The sequence below is a fragment of the Epinephelus fuscoguttatus genome, linkage group LG16 (genome assembly GCF_011397635.1).
Source record: "Epinephelus fuscoguttatus linkage group LG16, E.fuscoguttatus.final_Chr_v1".
In the NCBI taxonomy this organism is placed as follows: Eukaryota; Metazoa; Chordata; class Actinopteri; order Perciformes; family Serranidae; genus Epinephelus; species Epinephelus fuscoguttatus.
The window spans coordinates 30060907-30080592 of NC_064767.1; the positions used below are offsets into that span (position 1 = coordinate 30060907).

Genomic DNA, 19686 nt, shown 5'->3' on the forward strand with positions numbered 1-19686 from the left:
ATTACAAGGCATGTAACTGAACTGTGAGACCCAGTACACATGGACTACATTCAGAAGTAGACCAACATGTTAGTATCAAAATGTCATTTTAGGTCTCCACCATGTTGGGGCACTTAACTCAACTCAAATTATATTTAATTGTGTTGGCACCTCTGTGCCCCACACGCCATACAATTCTGTAAACTCAATGAAGCTTTGCTAACTGGCAAGATCTTTTATAAACACAGTCATCATTTCCTTCAAAACTGTGTGCCACATTACAAGCACCGTCAGGGGATTTAGCGGGAGCTTAAGTCTTAGTGTCTGGCAGCTGTATGTGGCCTATGGCAAGCAGCATCATATTATCAGTAGAAGACTTAAAAGACTGCCAGAGGAGGATTGTGAGATCCGACTTGAGCTTTATGTCATCTTCATCAAAAGGTTCAATGCATGCTTCGTCAACATGGAAAAAAATCCCTATATGTTTGCACTGTTTTTGTTTTTTGTTTTGTTTGGAATGGGGCGGACTTTCACCTACAACACTTTAAACATACTTCTAATGCATGTGCAAAACAATCTATATAATTCTGAATTACGACACAGGCCGTGGCCAAATTTATAGGAAATTTTGCCCCAGAGCATTTTTCAGTGCTTTGCATATTCAAACACTGGCATTAATTGGATGACAAATATTATGCAAAGAGGCAAGGAAGAACTATAATAATGATGCAGGGTTTTTTTTGCAATGTACCCCCATACACTGTTGTGCTAGAAAATGATTTGAAAATGCTTTTCATTTAGATTTCTGTTTTAGCCTGACATCTACCAAAGCACCAAATTATATTAAAGCATAAAGCAAATGTAGCAATCAAGCTGAAAGAAAAATGACAGGCAAAATTAATTAATTTGAACTACGCACCCTTCATTTTTCATTTGAACTAAATAACCTCAGGGTCCAAATGTGTTCAACATTTATTTATTAAGACCTTATCATTTGTTATTTCATCATTTCGGCGACGCAGCAGTGCTTTAGGGCACACTGTAGACCTAAGTGTAAATCACCTGTTCAATACTCTGTATGAGTTTTGCTTGATGATGCACAATGTGACATACAATAAAATATCCCCGCCAGATATCCATGCATTTGCTTTGCCAGCAAGAGAAAATATCTACAGCCATAAAAAAGCCTGAGAAAGAAAAACTTTTCAATAGCCTGCTATTACAGCTAAATCACAATTTACAAATGTCAGTTTGGTTCAAATGAAAGATGAGTGGTGAATACTTTTCTTAACTTTTATTTCCACTTTTCAAATTTCATTTAGCTTAATTCACACTATGACTGAACTTTAGATGGAATAAATCCCCAGGAAGCCCATTTTCAAACATTTAAAGCACAACAAAATGTGCAAAAAAGTCAAAGGAGGTGACGTGATACAACAAAGTGACTGTACAGTATGTACAATGGAAGATGAAGAGCTCGGTAAGGTCCATGAACAACTGTCTAACTACCAATACAGACTAGTTAAAGCAGTTGGTAAAGCCTGTAACATGAAGAGACGGAGAGTTTACACTTCAGCACATGTAGGAAGGCAATCAGTGAGAAGCTTTTCCGTGATGGAAAACAGATTCTTATCCACATATCTTCTTAATTAGTATCACATAATACTCATCATTTTCTGAACTGATTCAAACATTGTTGGCTTTACAAAATATATGCAGATCAAATAACCGTTCTCCAATACAAAGGAATTTACATCTGTGTCACATCATCGCACAAAACCGTACCGACAATCACTTCATGTCCATAATGAAGATGTCTGAGTTCTGTCAGACTAACAGAGAGCAGGAAGGGGAGAAAAATCACCCATATGAAATGATCTCTTTGGATACACCAAATACTTTAAAGGCAAGCAAGGTTCAATGGCCTTGTTAGTGTACTCGATATCATTATACATTTCAGAATTGTGTATTTCATCCAACCAGAATACATTCAATGACAAGAGATTTGGCTTCAAGTCCAAAAAGAGATCACAAACTTTCAGGTGAAGTCACTACTTGTGCAGCAGCAGAAACAATTAGTACATGACATACATGTTTCTGAGTGGTGAAATATTCATGAAGAACTTAAATTAACAAGTGTTTTTGACTGTTGACATTCCATAGATACGGTGCCATGATTTAGTATCATACAGTGTAAAGGTCAAATATTGTATAAGACTTGAAAGTAATTACAAAATAGATATACATACCAGAAATAATACCAGCAAAAGGACAAATTGGATCATTATCTAACAAAGAGGCTTGATAGATCATTAAAAATGGTGTGAAACTCTGAGTAAAGGAAGTTATTATGATATTACAAAGTGTGTTTAACACTGTATGTGAAGCTGCTTTCCATGAAACAGAAATAAACATTCAAAAATGTAAACCTAAACATCAGTAAGTGATTATTCTACTTTTGAACATCGAGCTCAAGCACAAATACAGGTGATGAAAACGTTGAGATTAAGCTTTAAGTAATCATTTAGTTCATTTTAGTACCAGCAGCGCGATCCAACAGCTGCCCTGTCACTCCCTCTGCATTTGTTCAGCAGACACAGAATGAAAGAGTTGAATATGGAAACAACATATGTTGTTCTCACATTAGCATCACAGATTGAGGCGACATGTGAGATGTAAAACTGTGAAATGAGGACAGTGAGCTTCTGACATGTGCTGTCAAACAGTTATTTCTAACCTGAATGACACTCATTGGGTGTTTACCTCGAACAATAACAAACTGATCATCATTAGTTCTCAGTGAACTGGTAAAACACTTTTATCTTATGGTTTGTGAATGTTAGAAGTTTGGTTGTTTTGATTACATAGAAAGCTGAAATATACTGAGGCACAGTACATACTTTGTGACTAGGTAAACAGATATTAATGCTGATGGGAATTACATATAAAAACTGTATCCTAAGACCTTAAGACGCAAATACTTTGTTTTTTTCGTGATTGGTACCAACTGTACAGTGTTATTACAGTAGAAAGTGTGGTGAGTAAGGGGGTATACAGTAGCGTTTTTACCATAAAGTACCATACAAATACATTAAAATAATGTTCATATGTAAATGAGCTAAGAAACTTGTATAAATAAAGATTGTTCAGCATATATCCAAATGTGCAGCTAGGTACCGTCGATACAATCTTCAGCAAAAACTGTAACTAAAGGAGATGAAGGCTGGTCAATCCACGGAGGCTATAACACAAAACTCCAGGCTTTTCCAGTGAATCAAATCAATATTAAGAGACTCAACAGTGTGATTAAAATGTAAACAAGAACATTACCAGCCAAATATAAAGCAAGTCATGATTATTGCACTTAAAAGTCAGTTAAATGATCACCTTCAGCGAGTGACTGTGAGACCCTTGGTCTAAGAAGCTTAAATGATAGTCATCACAAATAAAATAATGAGAAATGAGTAACTGACAACAGCAATGTACGTTTGTTCGATTTTTGGAAAAAAAAAAAAAAAGCATGAGCTACAGAGAATCCAGATACTGTCCAGCAACTTCTTACTGTAACTCTCTTTGTCTTTCTAAGAATACCATGAATCACTCAGGCTGTTGGGCAGGGCAGCAGTGTTCATCCACATCTGTAGCACAGAAGAGGCTCGGAACAAAGCTGATGCTGCCTCTACTAAACGCCTGGTTTAGGTGGTAAGTTTGAGACTTGCACTCAAGTGTAAACACAGTAACTACAGCCTCATCTTATCGACCTCTTGACCGTCTTTCAGCAAACTGCACACAACTGTGACTACACCATCTGGTAAACATAAATTTGGCTGCATTTGCACCTTAAGAGCTTCTAGGCAGATGATGGTAGCTGTATGTGCAACAGACCTCTGTGGGTTCACAAGTGCATACGATATAATGTAGTGAAACCTAATGTTTGTCAAAAATATGGATTTGATTTGAATCGATCTAGGAATTTCTCTTATCCTGTTTACATACCTAAAAATGCACCGCAGCGAGTATTCAGAATTTTAAATAGTAATAGGAATGCCAAACAAAGAGGGCAAAACACCTGTGTACTAAAATAACCAAAACATTGGAAAAAAAACTATATAAAAACTACATCTGTTGAATAAAAATGTTCTAAAGCAAAGACATAAATCAATCATTAATTTGGCTTTGATCAATCCCGTTTGTTCCCACTTATTTTACCACGATACTGATGCATGAGCTGCAGATAAACCTTCATTAGTAACTTTTCATCCAACATCTTTTCTTTCTACTTTTTAGAGATTTTACCCGCCTTCTTTTTTGGCTCATAGGGTGTCCGTAGAATGCTTGGCGTCTCCTCCATGACGCGCACGAGCAGGTTATCGATGTAGTCTTCCAGCTCCCTGATGTGGGCGTCTTTCTTTTTCACCACTTCTTTCTGCTTAATGAGTTCCTGCACAACTTCCTCAAAGGACAAGTTGCTGTAGGCAGCCACGCTTTCCTGTGTCGCCTCCTGAAAATGGAAAACAAGTAAATGCTCAATTTAACCCCAGCAGATTTTAAGGTTACATGCTCCATAATCACTATATTTTGTGTATATATTCTTTGTGAAAGCAGACTGAAATGAATGATCTACCATGAAATGTCAGCATCTGATAACACAGGCAATACCCTTTAGGTTCACTCACAATGCATCTGATAAAACAGACTAATTAGATGTGTTGGCCTTACGTGACATAAACTGTCATGTGTTTATCTCTTGTTCTCTGTTGTTAATAAAGGCTAATTGAGAGTTGTTAAGATGAAACTGTTCTCAAGGGATTTAGCACTGATATGTCAATGAATTCTATGACAGATGTTATAGTCTAATACTGTCTAACAGTGTTTATAATGATAATCAAGAGCACTTTAACTGCTCTAATGGGACTTAACTTTGACACTACAGCAAGCAGCCAACATCTTAAGAAAGTTGTTGCTGCTTTTTCTTTAGTTTCAAGGAGGACAGCACGATATACAAAATTGACGATATGCAATAACGTTGTTGTATATCATGATAATATTACTTGCAATAAATACATATTAAAGTGTACACAGTTCTTCCTTTCTGCTGCTTTTGGTATGCTGCTAAAATACAACACATTTCTTGTTGAATTCAAAAAAAAGGATTAAAGGAAACTGTTTCCCACACTTTTTATTGATAAAACTGAACAAGGAACTCAACACAAAACACAACAATAAAAAAAAAGAATGATAGTTACTTTTTAAAGAGCAGTTTTCTATTGATACTCTCCTTCCATTAACTCAAAAAATCACTGAGTACAATATCACATAATTTAAGAATGTGTATTTATTGATCAAGTAAAGGTGCTGTATGTAACTGTGCTGTAAGCACTTTTAAAATGAAAGATCCACACACTGTATAACTCCCTACATTTTTAATTTTGCAGTGTATTGATTAAACGGATCTCTGATTTGATTGAAATGTATTTCGAACATGTAAAACAAAACCAAAAAAAAAAAAAGATAAAAACAAAACTACACAACAATAGATGAAATGAGTGATGGGGCACCCAGGGATCACCTGGTAGAGTGAGCGCCCGACTTACTAGGTAGGTAAAAGTAGAAATGCCCAAAAAATAAAAATACTGGGAGCTTTTGACCAATTTGACATTGCAATGACAGTCTAAAAAAAGAGATATGTCATGAAGCCCTAGTTTCAAGTAGCTAAAAGCATGACCTCTCTATCAAGAGAGGGTTTAGGCAAAAGCTCTACCAAGCTTGCTAGAAATTAAACAACAAAGATTCCCCAAAAAATGGAATCTTTGTTTTGAGGGGGAAATGCCAGGCTGCATATTTCTGCAATTAAAGGTCAGGCTAATAAATACCAAAATAAGGATGCAACCCAAGCCCAGCTTTGCTCTTTGAGGACAACCTATTTGGACAGAGCAGTGTGGTACGGTATGTGCAGATCATATTGCGCGGGTACGAGAGGAGCTGTAATCGTTTTTAATGAGGGACCACTTTATCGCTTCAGTGCTGGGCATCCTCCCCCAAACGGATAGAGCAGCAAAGCCTTCACCCTGTTTAAAATACCACACTTATCAGCTTCCACTCCCATACACCATTCAAGCCTCTACTGCTGGGTAAAGACAATGCAGAAAGACCTGGAGCGGGACTGCTTACCAGGTATCTTATCGCTTCTAACAGCATAGAGGCTACTCTGGGGCGACACAACCCAAAATGAAATATTTGCCACCGAGATTAAATGTCCAATGTAAGGAGGGTTTTGAGAACAGAGCTTGGTAACCTATTCCTCACACACAACACAAAAAAGGCATCTGACTGAAAGATACTGCACTTAAGCCATCGGAGAGGGAATAAGAGAACCGACGGCCATATGGATGTTGGTTTCACATACAAGCCTGTGTACGTGCACATGCTCGGGCTCTCTCTCGCGCGCGCACACACACACAGCATAATAATCAGGAGCTTTAGTGGCTGGTGACAAAGGCCTGGAAATGACCATGAATTGGCAAAGTAATGATGACCATTTTTCTGCGATCAGTAGTGAGGAGAAGATAAGACGCACACTTGGCATTCTCCAGTTGTGTCATTACAGTTTCTAATGAGCTCAGCTTTGAGAATCTAAAAGCTCAGTCCTTTGAAATCTCTCACTGCCCTCCCTCCCCTCCTGTGTGTGGTTAATTAGGGCCTTGAAGCAGAGGAAATGGGAGCTGCCATTTCTGTGAGGCACTGCGGCATGCACAGGGGCACATGTGTGGATACCGACAGCCCTCAACACCCACAAAGAAAGGTGAGGAAAGCTATTATCAGCATTCTCTTTCTCATTTAGGCATCACTTTAGCTACTGCTCCCACTGCTCCCTCGTAAATACCAATTTTGCTGTGTAATAGTTGGCAAATTTCAGAGGTTTTTGTCCAAATTAGAAATGCAGAAGACTTTAAACTAAATACAAACTAAAGGGTAAAACGCCGACTACAAATAATCTAACAATGATTAAAAAGAAAAATTACATTTCTTTACCTTTTTTTTTCAAGAAAAACCTCCAATTACAGAGTAAGTGCAACACGCCACTGTGACTGACCTTACAGACATGATGACCGATGTGTGCAGCTGCTAATTAGTTGAATGGCACATCTGAATTTTCAGAGGCCTCAGAGATCAATGTCACAAGCTGTTACGTACAATGAAACTCAGAGTTCTCAATTATAAATCTGCATGACACTATAGTAGTAGTGACACAATTGTGAGAGCTGAGATCATTGCTTGTCGTTTTCCATCTCGATCATTGTCAGGTAAACTGACAACATGCAACAATATCACCTGACAGATTATTTGCTTTTACAGGGAGGGCTGCGCTGTCAGTCTTACCTTTTTCTTGCCAAAGATGTCCTTCTTCTTATGACCAAAGGTGATGTCTTCATGCCCTGTTGATTTTTTATCACTACAAAGCAATCAAAGAAAAAGTCAGTATTCACATGAAGGCAACACAGTGAATATATTGGTATAATTATCACCACTCTACTGATACAGAGGCTCTGAGGTGTCTATCCCTGAGCCGATAAAACAAATTTGGATATTTATGCTGACTGACATAGCTTATCAAGGAACAAAACATGCATTATAACATGTTTTTGCTGCAACTGTGAAAAGAGTCATCAATAAATCATACACTTGAAACCACCTTTTTGTATTCCTGCACCACATTATAAATGACCACTGAGCTGCTGTGCGACAAAGGCAGCAGTAAAGATGATGGACTAGTGCCTACAGAGATAAGTGGTTAATTGGGTGGTCTATCTCTGCAGAGGATCTCATTACTATAGCTCAGAGGGCTCTGTTATCAAGCCCAGGCTCTCTAAAGAGCCACTAATGACACCTTCCACTCTGATAAACCAGAACTTAGCCACAGCGCTCACCAACTCTTTATGTAACACAGGAAATAGATGTAACTGGCTCAGTGGAAATGTTTGAACAACAATACTTGACAAGAGAATGACAGAGACAAGGGGGCGTCTATCCAACTGTAGATTTCAATCAACAAGGTATTCAAAACTTTATGGGAATGCTGTAACCAATATCCTGTATTAGAGTGGTTGTCCCATGGGGTAGCAAGGCCACATTTTGGGATTGAGATTGTGATGAAAAACATAAAAGAGTGATGCTAAGAATCTCTGCTGTACAGGTGCTGAATGCAGATTCTAGCCACGTGGATGAAGGCTAAATTTCAGGCATGGAAGAAGTGGATATTCCAATGGAACATATGAGGAACTTCGTTATTAAAGCTGGCATTGTTAAAATATGCTACCAAACCAAAACCTTGCAGCAGTTTGCCTCATAAATATAAGTTCATGTAAGGTGTAGAAATGAAAAGAAAGGCAACTTTAGATATATATGAGCATTTATTGGGCATTTAAGTCGACCAAAGAGAGGGACATTTACAGAAGTCACCCCCTCAGGAGAAGTATTCTGGATTTCTAAATCAGGCACTCTAAGCCCAAGAAGGTTTAAATGAGGAACTGAATTGGAGCCATTTTTGTAGCATTGTTTGGACTATATTTGTTCTCAAAGAAAAGACCTATTTGAGAACAACTGGAAATTTATTTAAGGGATGGATTTGCTGTTGCTGCAGATCGACTTTACATTTAGGTAGGGTGAGTCATAAATATTGAGAGATAAAAGAGTTTTAATAATGCTGTGTTTAAAAAAAAAAAAAAAAAAAAAAAATCTGAAAAAAAAGGATATTCAGTTCCCTGGGTTCAAACCTTGTATTGGATTTGAGGTGAAATAGCAGTTTTCTCGGTTAAAATAAAAATGATCAAATGAGCACAGCATGGGTGACAACCATTAGCCAATCAGAGCCATAAGCGCGGGACTAACGCTGCCGTCAAGCTGTTGTCAAGCAGTGCACGAGAACGAATGAGGGGTAATAACAACAATGGCAAGCGCTATTGACAAAGTAGACATTGCTATCAAGGCTGTTCTAAATAGGAATGTCTTGTCAATATCGCCTGAAATCGCAGTTTGTTTCTTTTTAACTTTGCTCCACTACATTCTTAAAACCTCTGCAGTCCAGCGCATTGGCGTGACTGTGCATCAGTCTGGACTTAAAATAATGTTAGATTAAGGCGGGGTCTCTGGTGATTGGTAAGGATAGAAAATCAAATCCCCCTCCACAACATAAGTCAGTTGGAGTGGACACAATGTCAGACTGACAGTGATTTCTGATAGATAGCCTGGAAGGCTAAGTTATCCCATGTTGTATGAGTGTTAGTGGAGTCAATTTAAAGTAAACTTCACTGCACTTAAACAGTTACAATAATTTACATTATTTATGTATTGTTTTTATCTTTCATGACCAAAAGCAAAAAAAAAGGTTTGGCAGCCTCGTCTGTAACAGATTGTGTTAAATTGGCATGGAATAATGTCTCACATTAATGGCAGGCCCTTGAATCACACTGAATCGAAATCATATCGTGGCAAACTTTGTGATATCTGCAAATATCATATCGTTGTCCAAAGAATCTATATAATATTGTATAGTAATGAAACTAGGGATTTATACCCCTTGTATTCTGTAAAACAGACTTGGTGATTTTTAGGTCACATGACTGATTAATGGACCGTTTATAAGAAAACCAGAAACAAACTTAAGCACCACACATATGAAAGGAAAGACAGCGAAAAATGTTTTGTGAAATGAATAAAGCATGGTGAACTGAAAGAGGTCTGAGCTGTGTGTTCTAATTTTGACACAGAGCAAACAACAAAGGGACTACCTGGCTTTGTAGTTGGAGATGAACGGGTTAGTGTCTGCTTGTGAGTCTCCACTAAATGGGTTGGGGGAGCGCAGGTCTCCAGAACTGCCAGAACGCCCCCCGTTGCTGGTCTTGCGGCCTTCCTTCTTTCCCGTCACGCGTTCCAGTAGGCTGACCTTCTCCTTTTTCTCCTTCCGCTCTGCCCGGTCCCACAGCTGCCCGTGCTCCCCCTCGAATGGGTTGCGGTTGCGTGGGAGCGTGGCATACTTCTGTGGCAGGGTGTCACTGATATCAGTGAAAGGGTCACTGTGTGCCTCGCCGTCCTGGTAGCCGGGCACCTCACTCTGGGAACGCCTGTGAGGGCCGCCTGCACTCCCTGGAAGAGAAATGAAACGCAGTACATCAACTTGTGACATAGTTATGATGAAATAATATGTAACCACACAAATAGCTAATGGCACTTAAAAAAGATAAAATGTGTTTTTATTTGCGTGATCATCTGTGACAGAAACAGAATGATCTATTTGGGCTTTTTACTGGCCTAATTTTTTCATTGATGAGTTAATTCAAAACTGATTAATGGTTGTTTTGTGTTCAAAACCCTTTTCTTTAACAGTTTAACAGAGACAAAAGCACCTGTAAAAATCAGCACTTTGTGTTGTTCCTAATTATTTACTCATATTATTTTCAAAGATAGTATTGTGGCTCTTCCAACTTATCACACACCTCAAAAGAAACATTTATTGGGACCAGTAAGGACAGCTTATTATATCATTTATATCTTATAAATCTCAACTGCATCCCTCCTACCCTCAGAACAGTTTTCCTCCCCTCCCTGCCAACCTGAGTAACCACAAAGAAGCTTGATAAAGTCAAAATCATCATAATGTCACTGCCACAAATAGTTGTGTGCTGGAAATTGAACAGTCAGGACGGAGTGGTCAGTGGGTTGAGAAATGCTTATTTATTTGCCTTTTATGACTGTTTGTACATTTAGAGACCAACAGTTGTGTTGCTGGTCATGAATATCAGACACTTTTGATAGTTGCTTGGTTTCTCTCAGCTTCCCCTGGCAAAAGTATGACTTTTACTGCTTCAATACTGGGGTTCATACCAAGGTATACCATAAAGCCATATACTGAGGTACATAAACTGACAGTGATGCATACATGTACTTGTCTAAGGTATTGAAATAAACATAATGCAACCAGACAGAGAATCTCAACCACATGCACATCTCCTTTCCTCCTCGACTGCCTGTGACACACATAGTTTCAAGTTTTTAATTACGATAAAGTGTTTGTTTAAACCCTCCAAAAATCATTTTCATTTCTTTAAGGGTCACCATAACTCTTAATAATTATATTATTGTGTAAAACTGTATACCATGATACTGTGAAATTTTCTAAGACGCACACCATACTGTTGCAACCCTATTCAGCACAAAATGACCATAATGAATCCTACTGATTAGCAAATAACATGATTGCTGATCATACCTGCCCTAAAAACTGACATCTTCGGATAAAGATTTGGGGGATTATTAAATACATCTCAGTGTGACCCGTTCTTATCTATGCTTCATCTTTTTCGGTTGCTACGCAATGCAGGACAGTGTAAGTAAGCACCTGCTGGTATATTTAGCACAGAAAACAAAAAGGAAAAAAGCATTTATAAGTATTATTATTACCATTACCAACTTTTTTTGCATAATTATGCCATTAATAGCCTTTCTGCTGGATCTCTGTACTGTTGTTATGAAAACTGTGACTACTGTTTGCATTAATTATAGCTACAGTAATGCAAGGACAACGGGGGCAAATGGAAGGCCAATTTTCTACCAGTTAGTGACAGTAATAATTAAAGTTCACAGATTGATATGAATTTTCTAAAACTAATATCTAATTTAGCTTAGATTTATGTACTTTATACTGTAAATATATTTAAATAAATATCACTGAAGCTCTGTGATTTCTATCGACCTCTACTGATAGCCACTAAAAATTGCAACAGCATCCTACGTTAAGAGTCACACAAGAAGAATAAGATACTTAATTAAAAGCTGGTAGATGACTAAAACATTGTGTTTAGAGACACAATATGCAAAATAGTATCGTTATAACACTGCTCTATCATACATAAAAATTGAGACCAGTGTACCACTGTTGATCCTTAAAACTTTTTATACATGCAAAGCTGTCAATGACTCACTGATCACCTCACTTGCAAATGAAACATAACTGGTGTAATTTCAAAAACTCTAAATCCCTACAGACATGTGCCAAGCAGCAATAAAGCTTTACCTATCACCGCCCTTTGAGATCATACAAAAAAATTGATTCATTTAACCAAATATAACAAATACTGGGTCAACCTGCTGTAACAAATGTGAAAAAATAAGCTCTGATCCTTACCACTCTCTTCTATGGAGTTCATTGAGTCCAGTTTGGGCCGAAAGTGAGTCCCAATGAGATCTGACATGGAATGGGCTGCGGAGAGTTTATGGGCCCCAGCGAGCAGCGGTCTCTTGACCTTGGCTTCAGGCTGAGGTTGTGGTTCTGGGGCGAAGGACTGACGGTTAGGCTCTGTGTCACACACGGCAGACCGAGGCAGGATGGCTGACGATGTGTCGCTAAAGCCACTGTCGTGTTTGCGACCTTTCATTTTGTCCTTCAGTTTGGAAAAAGGTGAGCGGGGCTTTTCCTTCATGGAGAGGTCAAACATGCTGGCTGTCATGTTGTTCCTCATGAATTGGATGCTGACTTGGATGCGGCCTCGTTCTTTCCTCTTCTTCCCCGGCTTGGACTCCAAGGAATACCAGCTAAAACGAGAGTGGAGGAAGCTTAGGCTGAGCAAATTCAATGAGACAATTTATATAAAAAGAGCAGGATTTATGAACATCTTCTGAGTTGATTACATGTAATTCAACATAATTCAGGAAGACAGTTATACAAAGTCAGAGTGTGGTAAAAGTCTTTACACTATCAAACAATACAACAAAAGGACAAAATAGCCCACATTCTTTCTAATGTGCTCTACCTACTTATTTGTGGACATCACTGAAAGGGCTAATTTGAGCAGACTAATCCAAAAGCTACACACAAATGCAGGGGCTTAAACCGTTTGAACTTTTTTCGACACAACTGAGAATGCAATTTATCATTCAGAGGATAAACATTATTCTTTGCAAACTGAACATAAGAAATAGTCTGCTGCTGAATAATATAGACCATTTCAGGCTGCTTTTGGACTCCTATTTGTTTAACCTCTCTGCTTTTTCGACTGGAAGTAATGGGATTTATGCCTTCACTCTGAGCGAAATAAAGTGGCATTTGCACAAATCTGGCCTTTGTTCAGAAATGCAACGACAAGCAATTGGGAAATTGCAAAGCCACGTCGCAGGGGCAACCCAACAGTTCATACATGCTAATGAGACATATCCTCTGTGTTATAGGGCTTGTGACAATGTCCTTTAAGAAACCAGCATCAGCAACAACTACAAGTCAATGTATTCTGTCTGCTTTTGATACAGTAATCTGGGGAATGTTGTGGGTGTATTCAAAAGGTCACATCAATATATGCCTTTGCACACAGCCACCTCATCATGGTGCAGTTTAATCAATATAATCAATTGTTCTAATCTTACACTGTTTTTCTTGAAGACCCCTTAAACTGAACTGACTTAAATGCAACATTTTACTGAGATTCAGAGTCAACACATATTTGCATTCATTTGTTTTCATACAATTACTGATATTTCTCCTTAGATTTACATGGAGATTTGTGGTATCCCTTGAATTCCACCATGAAATATCAGTTATAAGTTCAAGCCAAAGTGTTGGTGTTGGCTATTTAGGAATCGCAGCTGTTGAACGCTATTCTAAACTGTCTAGCTCGTGGTTCAGAAGCCCAGTCATGAAAGGCTGCACTGGGTCTGATTCCCAGGCTGCGCGCCGCGCTCAGTCTGATCAGCAGCCACAGCATGCCGCTGCCGTGGGGCAGGGGCTGCACCTCACGTGTGTCTCAAGGCCAAGATAAACCTCCCTGTGCTTGGAACCACAATCCTCCCACTCGGGCCTGGACCGCTGGGAAACTCCTCACAATCAACAAACACAGGTGTGCGATAATTATGGGCTGCCTACTCAGATATCAAGACGGGCTTTCCTCCCCAATATGTCAGTTCAAAAACATTGCGGATGGGCCGCGGTGAACACAGACCGACTGTGGAGTGTGGATATAGTATCGAGGGTCCCGGCGTCATTGTCTGTCAAGTATGCCTGCAGTGTGGGATTAGGCCAACAAGCAACGTGAGCGTATCCATTACAGAACCTCTGCTAAAAAAGTGCACGGCCTCGAGGTGCATCGGCTCAGACACCCAAAACAAATAAAACCCATCCACACTGATTATAACATATTGTGATTCTCCCAACTGATGGGCAGGAAGTGTGCTAATGTCTTTCTATGTTGAATGTGCATTGAGCTAATTAACACCAGATCCAGCTTAGTTATTCAGTTCCTGTTTGCTTAATGTAGGGTTAGAAAACGTGTGTGTGTGTTGAACTTGTGTCACCCCCCCAAGTCTGACTTAATATAATACTGCCTCTACAAACTGTATTGGTATGATGATTTAGTTTAACCTACATTTATGCATGATCTGCGTGAGCCCTTCATACAGAAATTTCACAAGAGGACAAACCTTAACCAAGCATGCACTAGACATAAAGGCAGGTAAACAGCCTTGACAACTTAACTGTTAATGAAAAGGCTGAGTCACATATACAGACACCCACTACTAGCCACAAATATCAGGCTTATAGGCAATTTAGCAATTTAGAGTTTCTACTTCATGTAACTTGCATTCCTCCTAGGGCTGAGGAAGCCATCCAGACAAAATTTAAACCCCAGGAGGAAAGGTACATTGAACAGGCCAAGATTCAAACCCAGGTTCCTTTGGCTGTAAAAAGGGCATACTCCATTCACACCTTTGAAAGCAATTGTATGTATAGGAGTGACTTACAAGACATGTTTAGCCAGCTCCACTAGTTTCAATTAGACCAACTGCTGCTCACCATGTCAGTGATTAAGCTAAAAATAATCTCTCAACAATGTAGGCCAATTCATTGCTAAGCCTCAAACAATAGAGGGTCAACAGGATGGAAACGTTCAACCAATCTGTGGTCACGAACTGAGCACAAACCTCATCTGTGATAGTTGTGTTAGATAGTTTAAAACTGAAGAAGAAACAATCTGGTGTTTCTGTTAGATCTGTTCACCTACTAAGCTACAAAAACATTTAATTTCAGCTCTTTAAATTATAACACGTCTGCCTAATAAAATGTATTTCTAAAGCAAGTACATAAAGAGAATAAAGGACAATGCAATGGTATTTAAATCATGTGGTGCACAGGAGTTAGGTCATGAACTTAATTAAGGACAGAGCACAGAATAAAACACACAAAACACAACACACTGGTATTGTAACGTGTAGCCTAATATGGCAATAACACATGTAGAAAATGTGACAAATAACAACTATTTTAGTCCATGCTGTAATCCACTTATGACTTGAATAGTTCTGCAAATATTTTCCACTTCCTCTCAAAAGTCCATTCCTCTAACAGCATAATTGATGCATGACTGTGAGCTGGAGTGGCGAAGCACGTGAAGGCTATTAAAGTAAAAAAGCTATAAAAGTTATAAAAGTATGAAAGCATATAAAAGAGCTCAAATACTGTACACGTGGTGTTAAAGACACATGAAATGTACTTAACATTTAAACAAGACAACTCAATTAAGAGGCATCCAAATACAACAGACACATCCCAATGTCCAAATTTCAATTACTGTATTAACTAATGCAGAAGCTCAGTAGATTGGAACTTAGGTTGTTTCTGCACTACCTGTTCAATTGTTCACATATTCATTAGAAAATCCAAATATTTAGGATATTACATTTTAATGGGTGTAATGTTATCAACTAATGGGTTTGAATTTATTGTATAGATAACAGATGGATGATTAATGGGATCAAACAGGCTGCCTCGAATTTTATTTTTCATTTTCACTGATTAATTCCATGTTGCCCTTACAATCAAAATAAGGCATATAGTCAAAACATGTTGTGTGGATAAAGGAGAGCAAAAAATTATGGACAGAATTTTGAAGCAGACATTAATTCATCTTTTCATTTTGCATTTCTGGACATCTTTTTCTGGCATAAATGTGTAAATATATATATATATATATATATTCATATTCATTCATTCATATTTTATCGTAAGTGTGTGCAGTGCAGGACTCGCACTGGCTTGGTCTTGACTTGGTCTCGCCCTGCCTCAGTCTTGGTCTTGTCTCATTCTCTATACACTCTGGTCTTGATCATGACTTGTTCTCTGTGTTTGACTACAACACTGGTACGGTCACTACCTGAAATAATTCTGCAAGAAACCTACAGCGGCAGTGAAACAGTAAAAGCGATAAAACAATAAACAGTAAAACAGTAAATAGTAAAAACAGTGAAACCATAAAACAGTAAAAATTAATTTAAATATATGGCTTGTGATAAAATAATGTGGCTTGAGGTGAGATCTTGGGCTTTACTGCAACAGTATACTTACTCAGTTTTCTTTCGCTCCTTGTTATCAAAGATTTCATTCAGGTTGATGGACCTCTGACCCAGGAACTTGTCCATCCCAACCAAGGACCGATGCATCACTATAAGGCAGAGTTCATACACTTCTGGGTTGCCCTCCAAAAGTAACCCAGGTAATTCAAAGGAGGCTTCCTCTCTCCAGACAGGGTTAAGTGTCTTCTCTGCCACTGATGTTGAGTACTTCTCTTTGCCCAGCTGGATGATGGTGTAGGCATCATTGGTGCCATTTTTGCCCTTGGGCTGTAAACCGGTTGCTTGAAGAACAGTGGCTTGGACATGGGTTGGAAACCACTTTTGAGACTGCTCGCCCAGTGACATTGTCAGCACTGGTTATCAACTGAAAGCCATTCGAAACAAACTAAATGATAATTTATGTATTTTGTTTTTTTAGTGAGTGTGATGTGCAAGAAGCAACAAACATGATTCACTATAGTTTGTTGTCCATGTCAGTGTGGTTTATGTGCCTACAGTAGCAATCATTATAAGCAATGACAAGTCTGACAAACTGAGCAAGCCTCATCTTCTGTCAAATCACAGATGTCCAAGCCACTGGTGAGTCATCTGAAAAGACACAGAAAGAAGCAGAACAGCATCAGTATCTTTCCCAGAACCATAACATGACTCATGTGGGTGTATAGGGAACATTGGTATGAAGCCAGCTAATATTTTCAGCCAGCTTTGACAGAAGTCACTTGCACCAACATGTGATTTTAAAGTGATGACAGGAAATAAGACTAAAACAGTTAGATTGTGCTTTATGACTTTGAAAAGTACCTATAAATAGGTCTCCCTAGGCTGGAGTATCAAGAAACTGATGATCTCATCCAGTGACACATTTTAGCGCTGCTCCATTGTCACTTAATTAGTGACTGACTCAGATGATTGCGTGATTTTTATGTGCTACTTCCAGCTGAATATGTTTGTACAGGGAGACTAAGAATAAGAAAATGTAGTCAAGTAAAATGACCATGAGTGCTGTCAAAAGTCTTTTTCACAGATGACTCATTTCTAAAGCCTGTACTTCTGATGTTAAACTTCAAATGAGACTGGGTTTCATTCACATATTAAGCATTACAAGAAAACAAAGCTGTATATTACAGAGTCAACACAGCTAACTAACGTGAATTCTACTTGAGTGAAATTTACCTTTAAGTGAGCATCTTTCCACAGGTTTGTCATAACGAGCAGAGCTGTTATCCAACTAAATACTAAGATCTACACATACCTTTAAACTTAAAGACACAAATTAACACTACAAAGCAACATTGAGTTAAACTGAAGCTTAACATTGTTGTTACATTTTGTCAGGCTGCAGGATAACGTTAGCTTTCAGCAGCTAGTTACTGAGCTAGCAAGCACACAGAGCATCACACACACACACACATACACACAGCTGCTTACCTCGGTGTCATTTTCACCGACACTAGAAGGACATTCAGCTCTTCAGCTCAGCAGAGACTGGCTTTAAAAATACATTCATGCGATGTTTCCTGAGGAAAATACCAGCTAATGTTAGTTGTTGCTGCAGCTGCTGCTGCTATTGTTGTTGCTAGCCATTGCTATTCACTTCTGTCCACCAGCGGCGAGCTGTACTTCCTAGTCTGACGTCACTTCCACCTCACCCTGGCGGAAGTTCACGAATACAAAAAATAAATAAATTAAAAAGAAGGTGGTCGCACGCGCTCATGCACGCACGCTCGTGCACTACAAGGTTAGCATATACTGGGGTAAAAATGAAAAGAAAGACAAAAAAAAAAAAAAAAAAAACGTGAAGGAAGAAAAACAACTACATGCTCTCCCGTGTCGGTTCTGAGTTGTGGGATAAGTTACAGGTAAGCATTAATGACAAGCAATACTGTGGAGATAGGTTTGTTTCAGTATGATTTGTATGAACAGATTAATGATCCGTGTGTTAATGTGTAATCTGTAAATATAAAATTATTCCACATATGCAAAAAAAAGTACAAAATACATACACGAATATGGAGACCAATTTGTCTCAGTATTATTTATGTGTGTAAAGTGTAATCTGTAAATATAAAACTACATCCACAAATACAAAAAAAAATTAAACTCTCAAAAATATATTTGCAAATATAAAAAAGATCTGCAAATATGCCAACAATTTCAAAAAATTAAAAAAGACTCAGTGTGTATAAAATGGAAATCCACAGGCGTAGGATTAAGATTCACAAATAAAAACTGGATTTACAAAAATCTGTTTGAAAGTAAATGTCAGGAAAATATTATGTGTTTATGTGTAATGTGTATCTGCAAAATAGTTTTTTTTTGATTTCGCAGATCTTTTTTGTATTTGTGGAACATGTTTTATATTTACAGATTGCAAATTAAAGGTGTTTTCCTTTTTTTTTTTTTTATCCTTTTTTTCCAACTTTTATTAGGCACAGCACCTGCCCTTAAAAAGTATTCCATGCAGTATGCACACACAGCTGGGACATGCTACTTTCTCATAACATTACGCCCTAAACTTTGACCCTTTTGCTCATATATACGTTACCTTGGTGATAAAACAAAATGCTGTTAACTGAGCGTGCTCAAGATGGGGGTCAATCCAGAAAGCTCTGCTGCTGTTACTTTGCAATCCATGTAGTTTTATCTTTGAAGTTTTAACTGCATACATTGTAGATTGTAACATATTATGTTCACCACAGTTAAATAACATTTCTCTGTCATTGTTAGTTTCATAGTTATGTCCTTTTGTTGTTGGTAATATTTATGATTATTTTGCTCCCTTAAACAATAATATTCCTATTATTCCTATTCGACTGGTCATCAGTTACATCTTCTGTCACTACAGCTTCTTACAGCTGTCAATGAGCTGTCAATAAACTGTCAAGCCAACATCTGTTTAAAGCTCAGTCGATGTAACGTGTCTGTTGGTCAGAATAGCCAGAAAAGCGCACTGGTCTCCATTTGGCATAATGCATTTCACATACTATGTAATGGGACATACTAAACCTTTTTTTGGCATACTAAATACGATGGTAGTATGGGTAGTGGAACGCACATTAAAACAGTTTGTTGATCTGTTTGCACAAATAATATGAGACAAATCTATCTCCACACTATATAAGAATCATTTTAGCTAACGCACGTCTCTGTAACATATGGTATTATGTGCATGTGTGCGTGCATGTGAATGTGTTGGGGGTGCACTTTACTTGAGAGAGGTAAATCATACAAACATGGGAAGTGCTTTTGTCTCATGAGTGGGACATGGAGGTGCAGATAAGGGGTTCACTTGAATGAACACAGACATGCTTGTCA

The 19686-nt window shown here is 38.3% G+C and overlaps 1 protein-coding gene across 1 annotated transcript; it reads right to left on the reverse strand.

Annotated features, from left to right (window-relative positions):
* Nucleotides 1-1258: 1258 nt before the first annotated feature.
* Nucleotides 1259-17992, reverse strand: LOC125903638 (rab11 family-interacting protein 2). Its single transcript, XM_049600676.1, has 6 exons — nt 17800-17992; nt 16364-16959; nt 12161-12567; nt 9768-10122; nt 7360-7432; nt 1259-4480 (listed from the first exon to the last, which is right to left on the reverse strand). The coding sequence occupies exons 2-6, from the start codon at nt 16714-16716 to the stop codon at nt 4256-4258; spliced, it is 1413 nt and encodes a 470-aa protein (XP_049456633.1). The 5' UTR covers nt 16717-16959; nt 17800-17992; the 3' UTR covers nt 1259-4255.
* Nucleotides 17993-19686: the final 1694 nt, after the last annotated feature.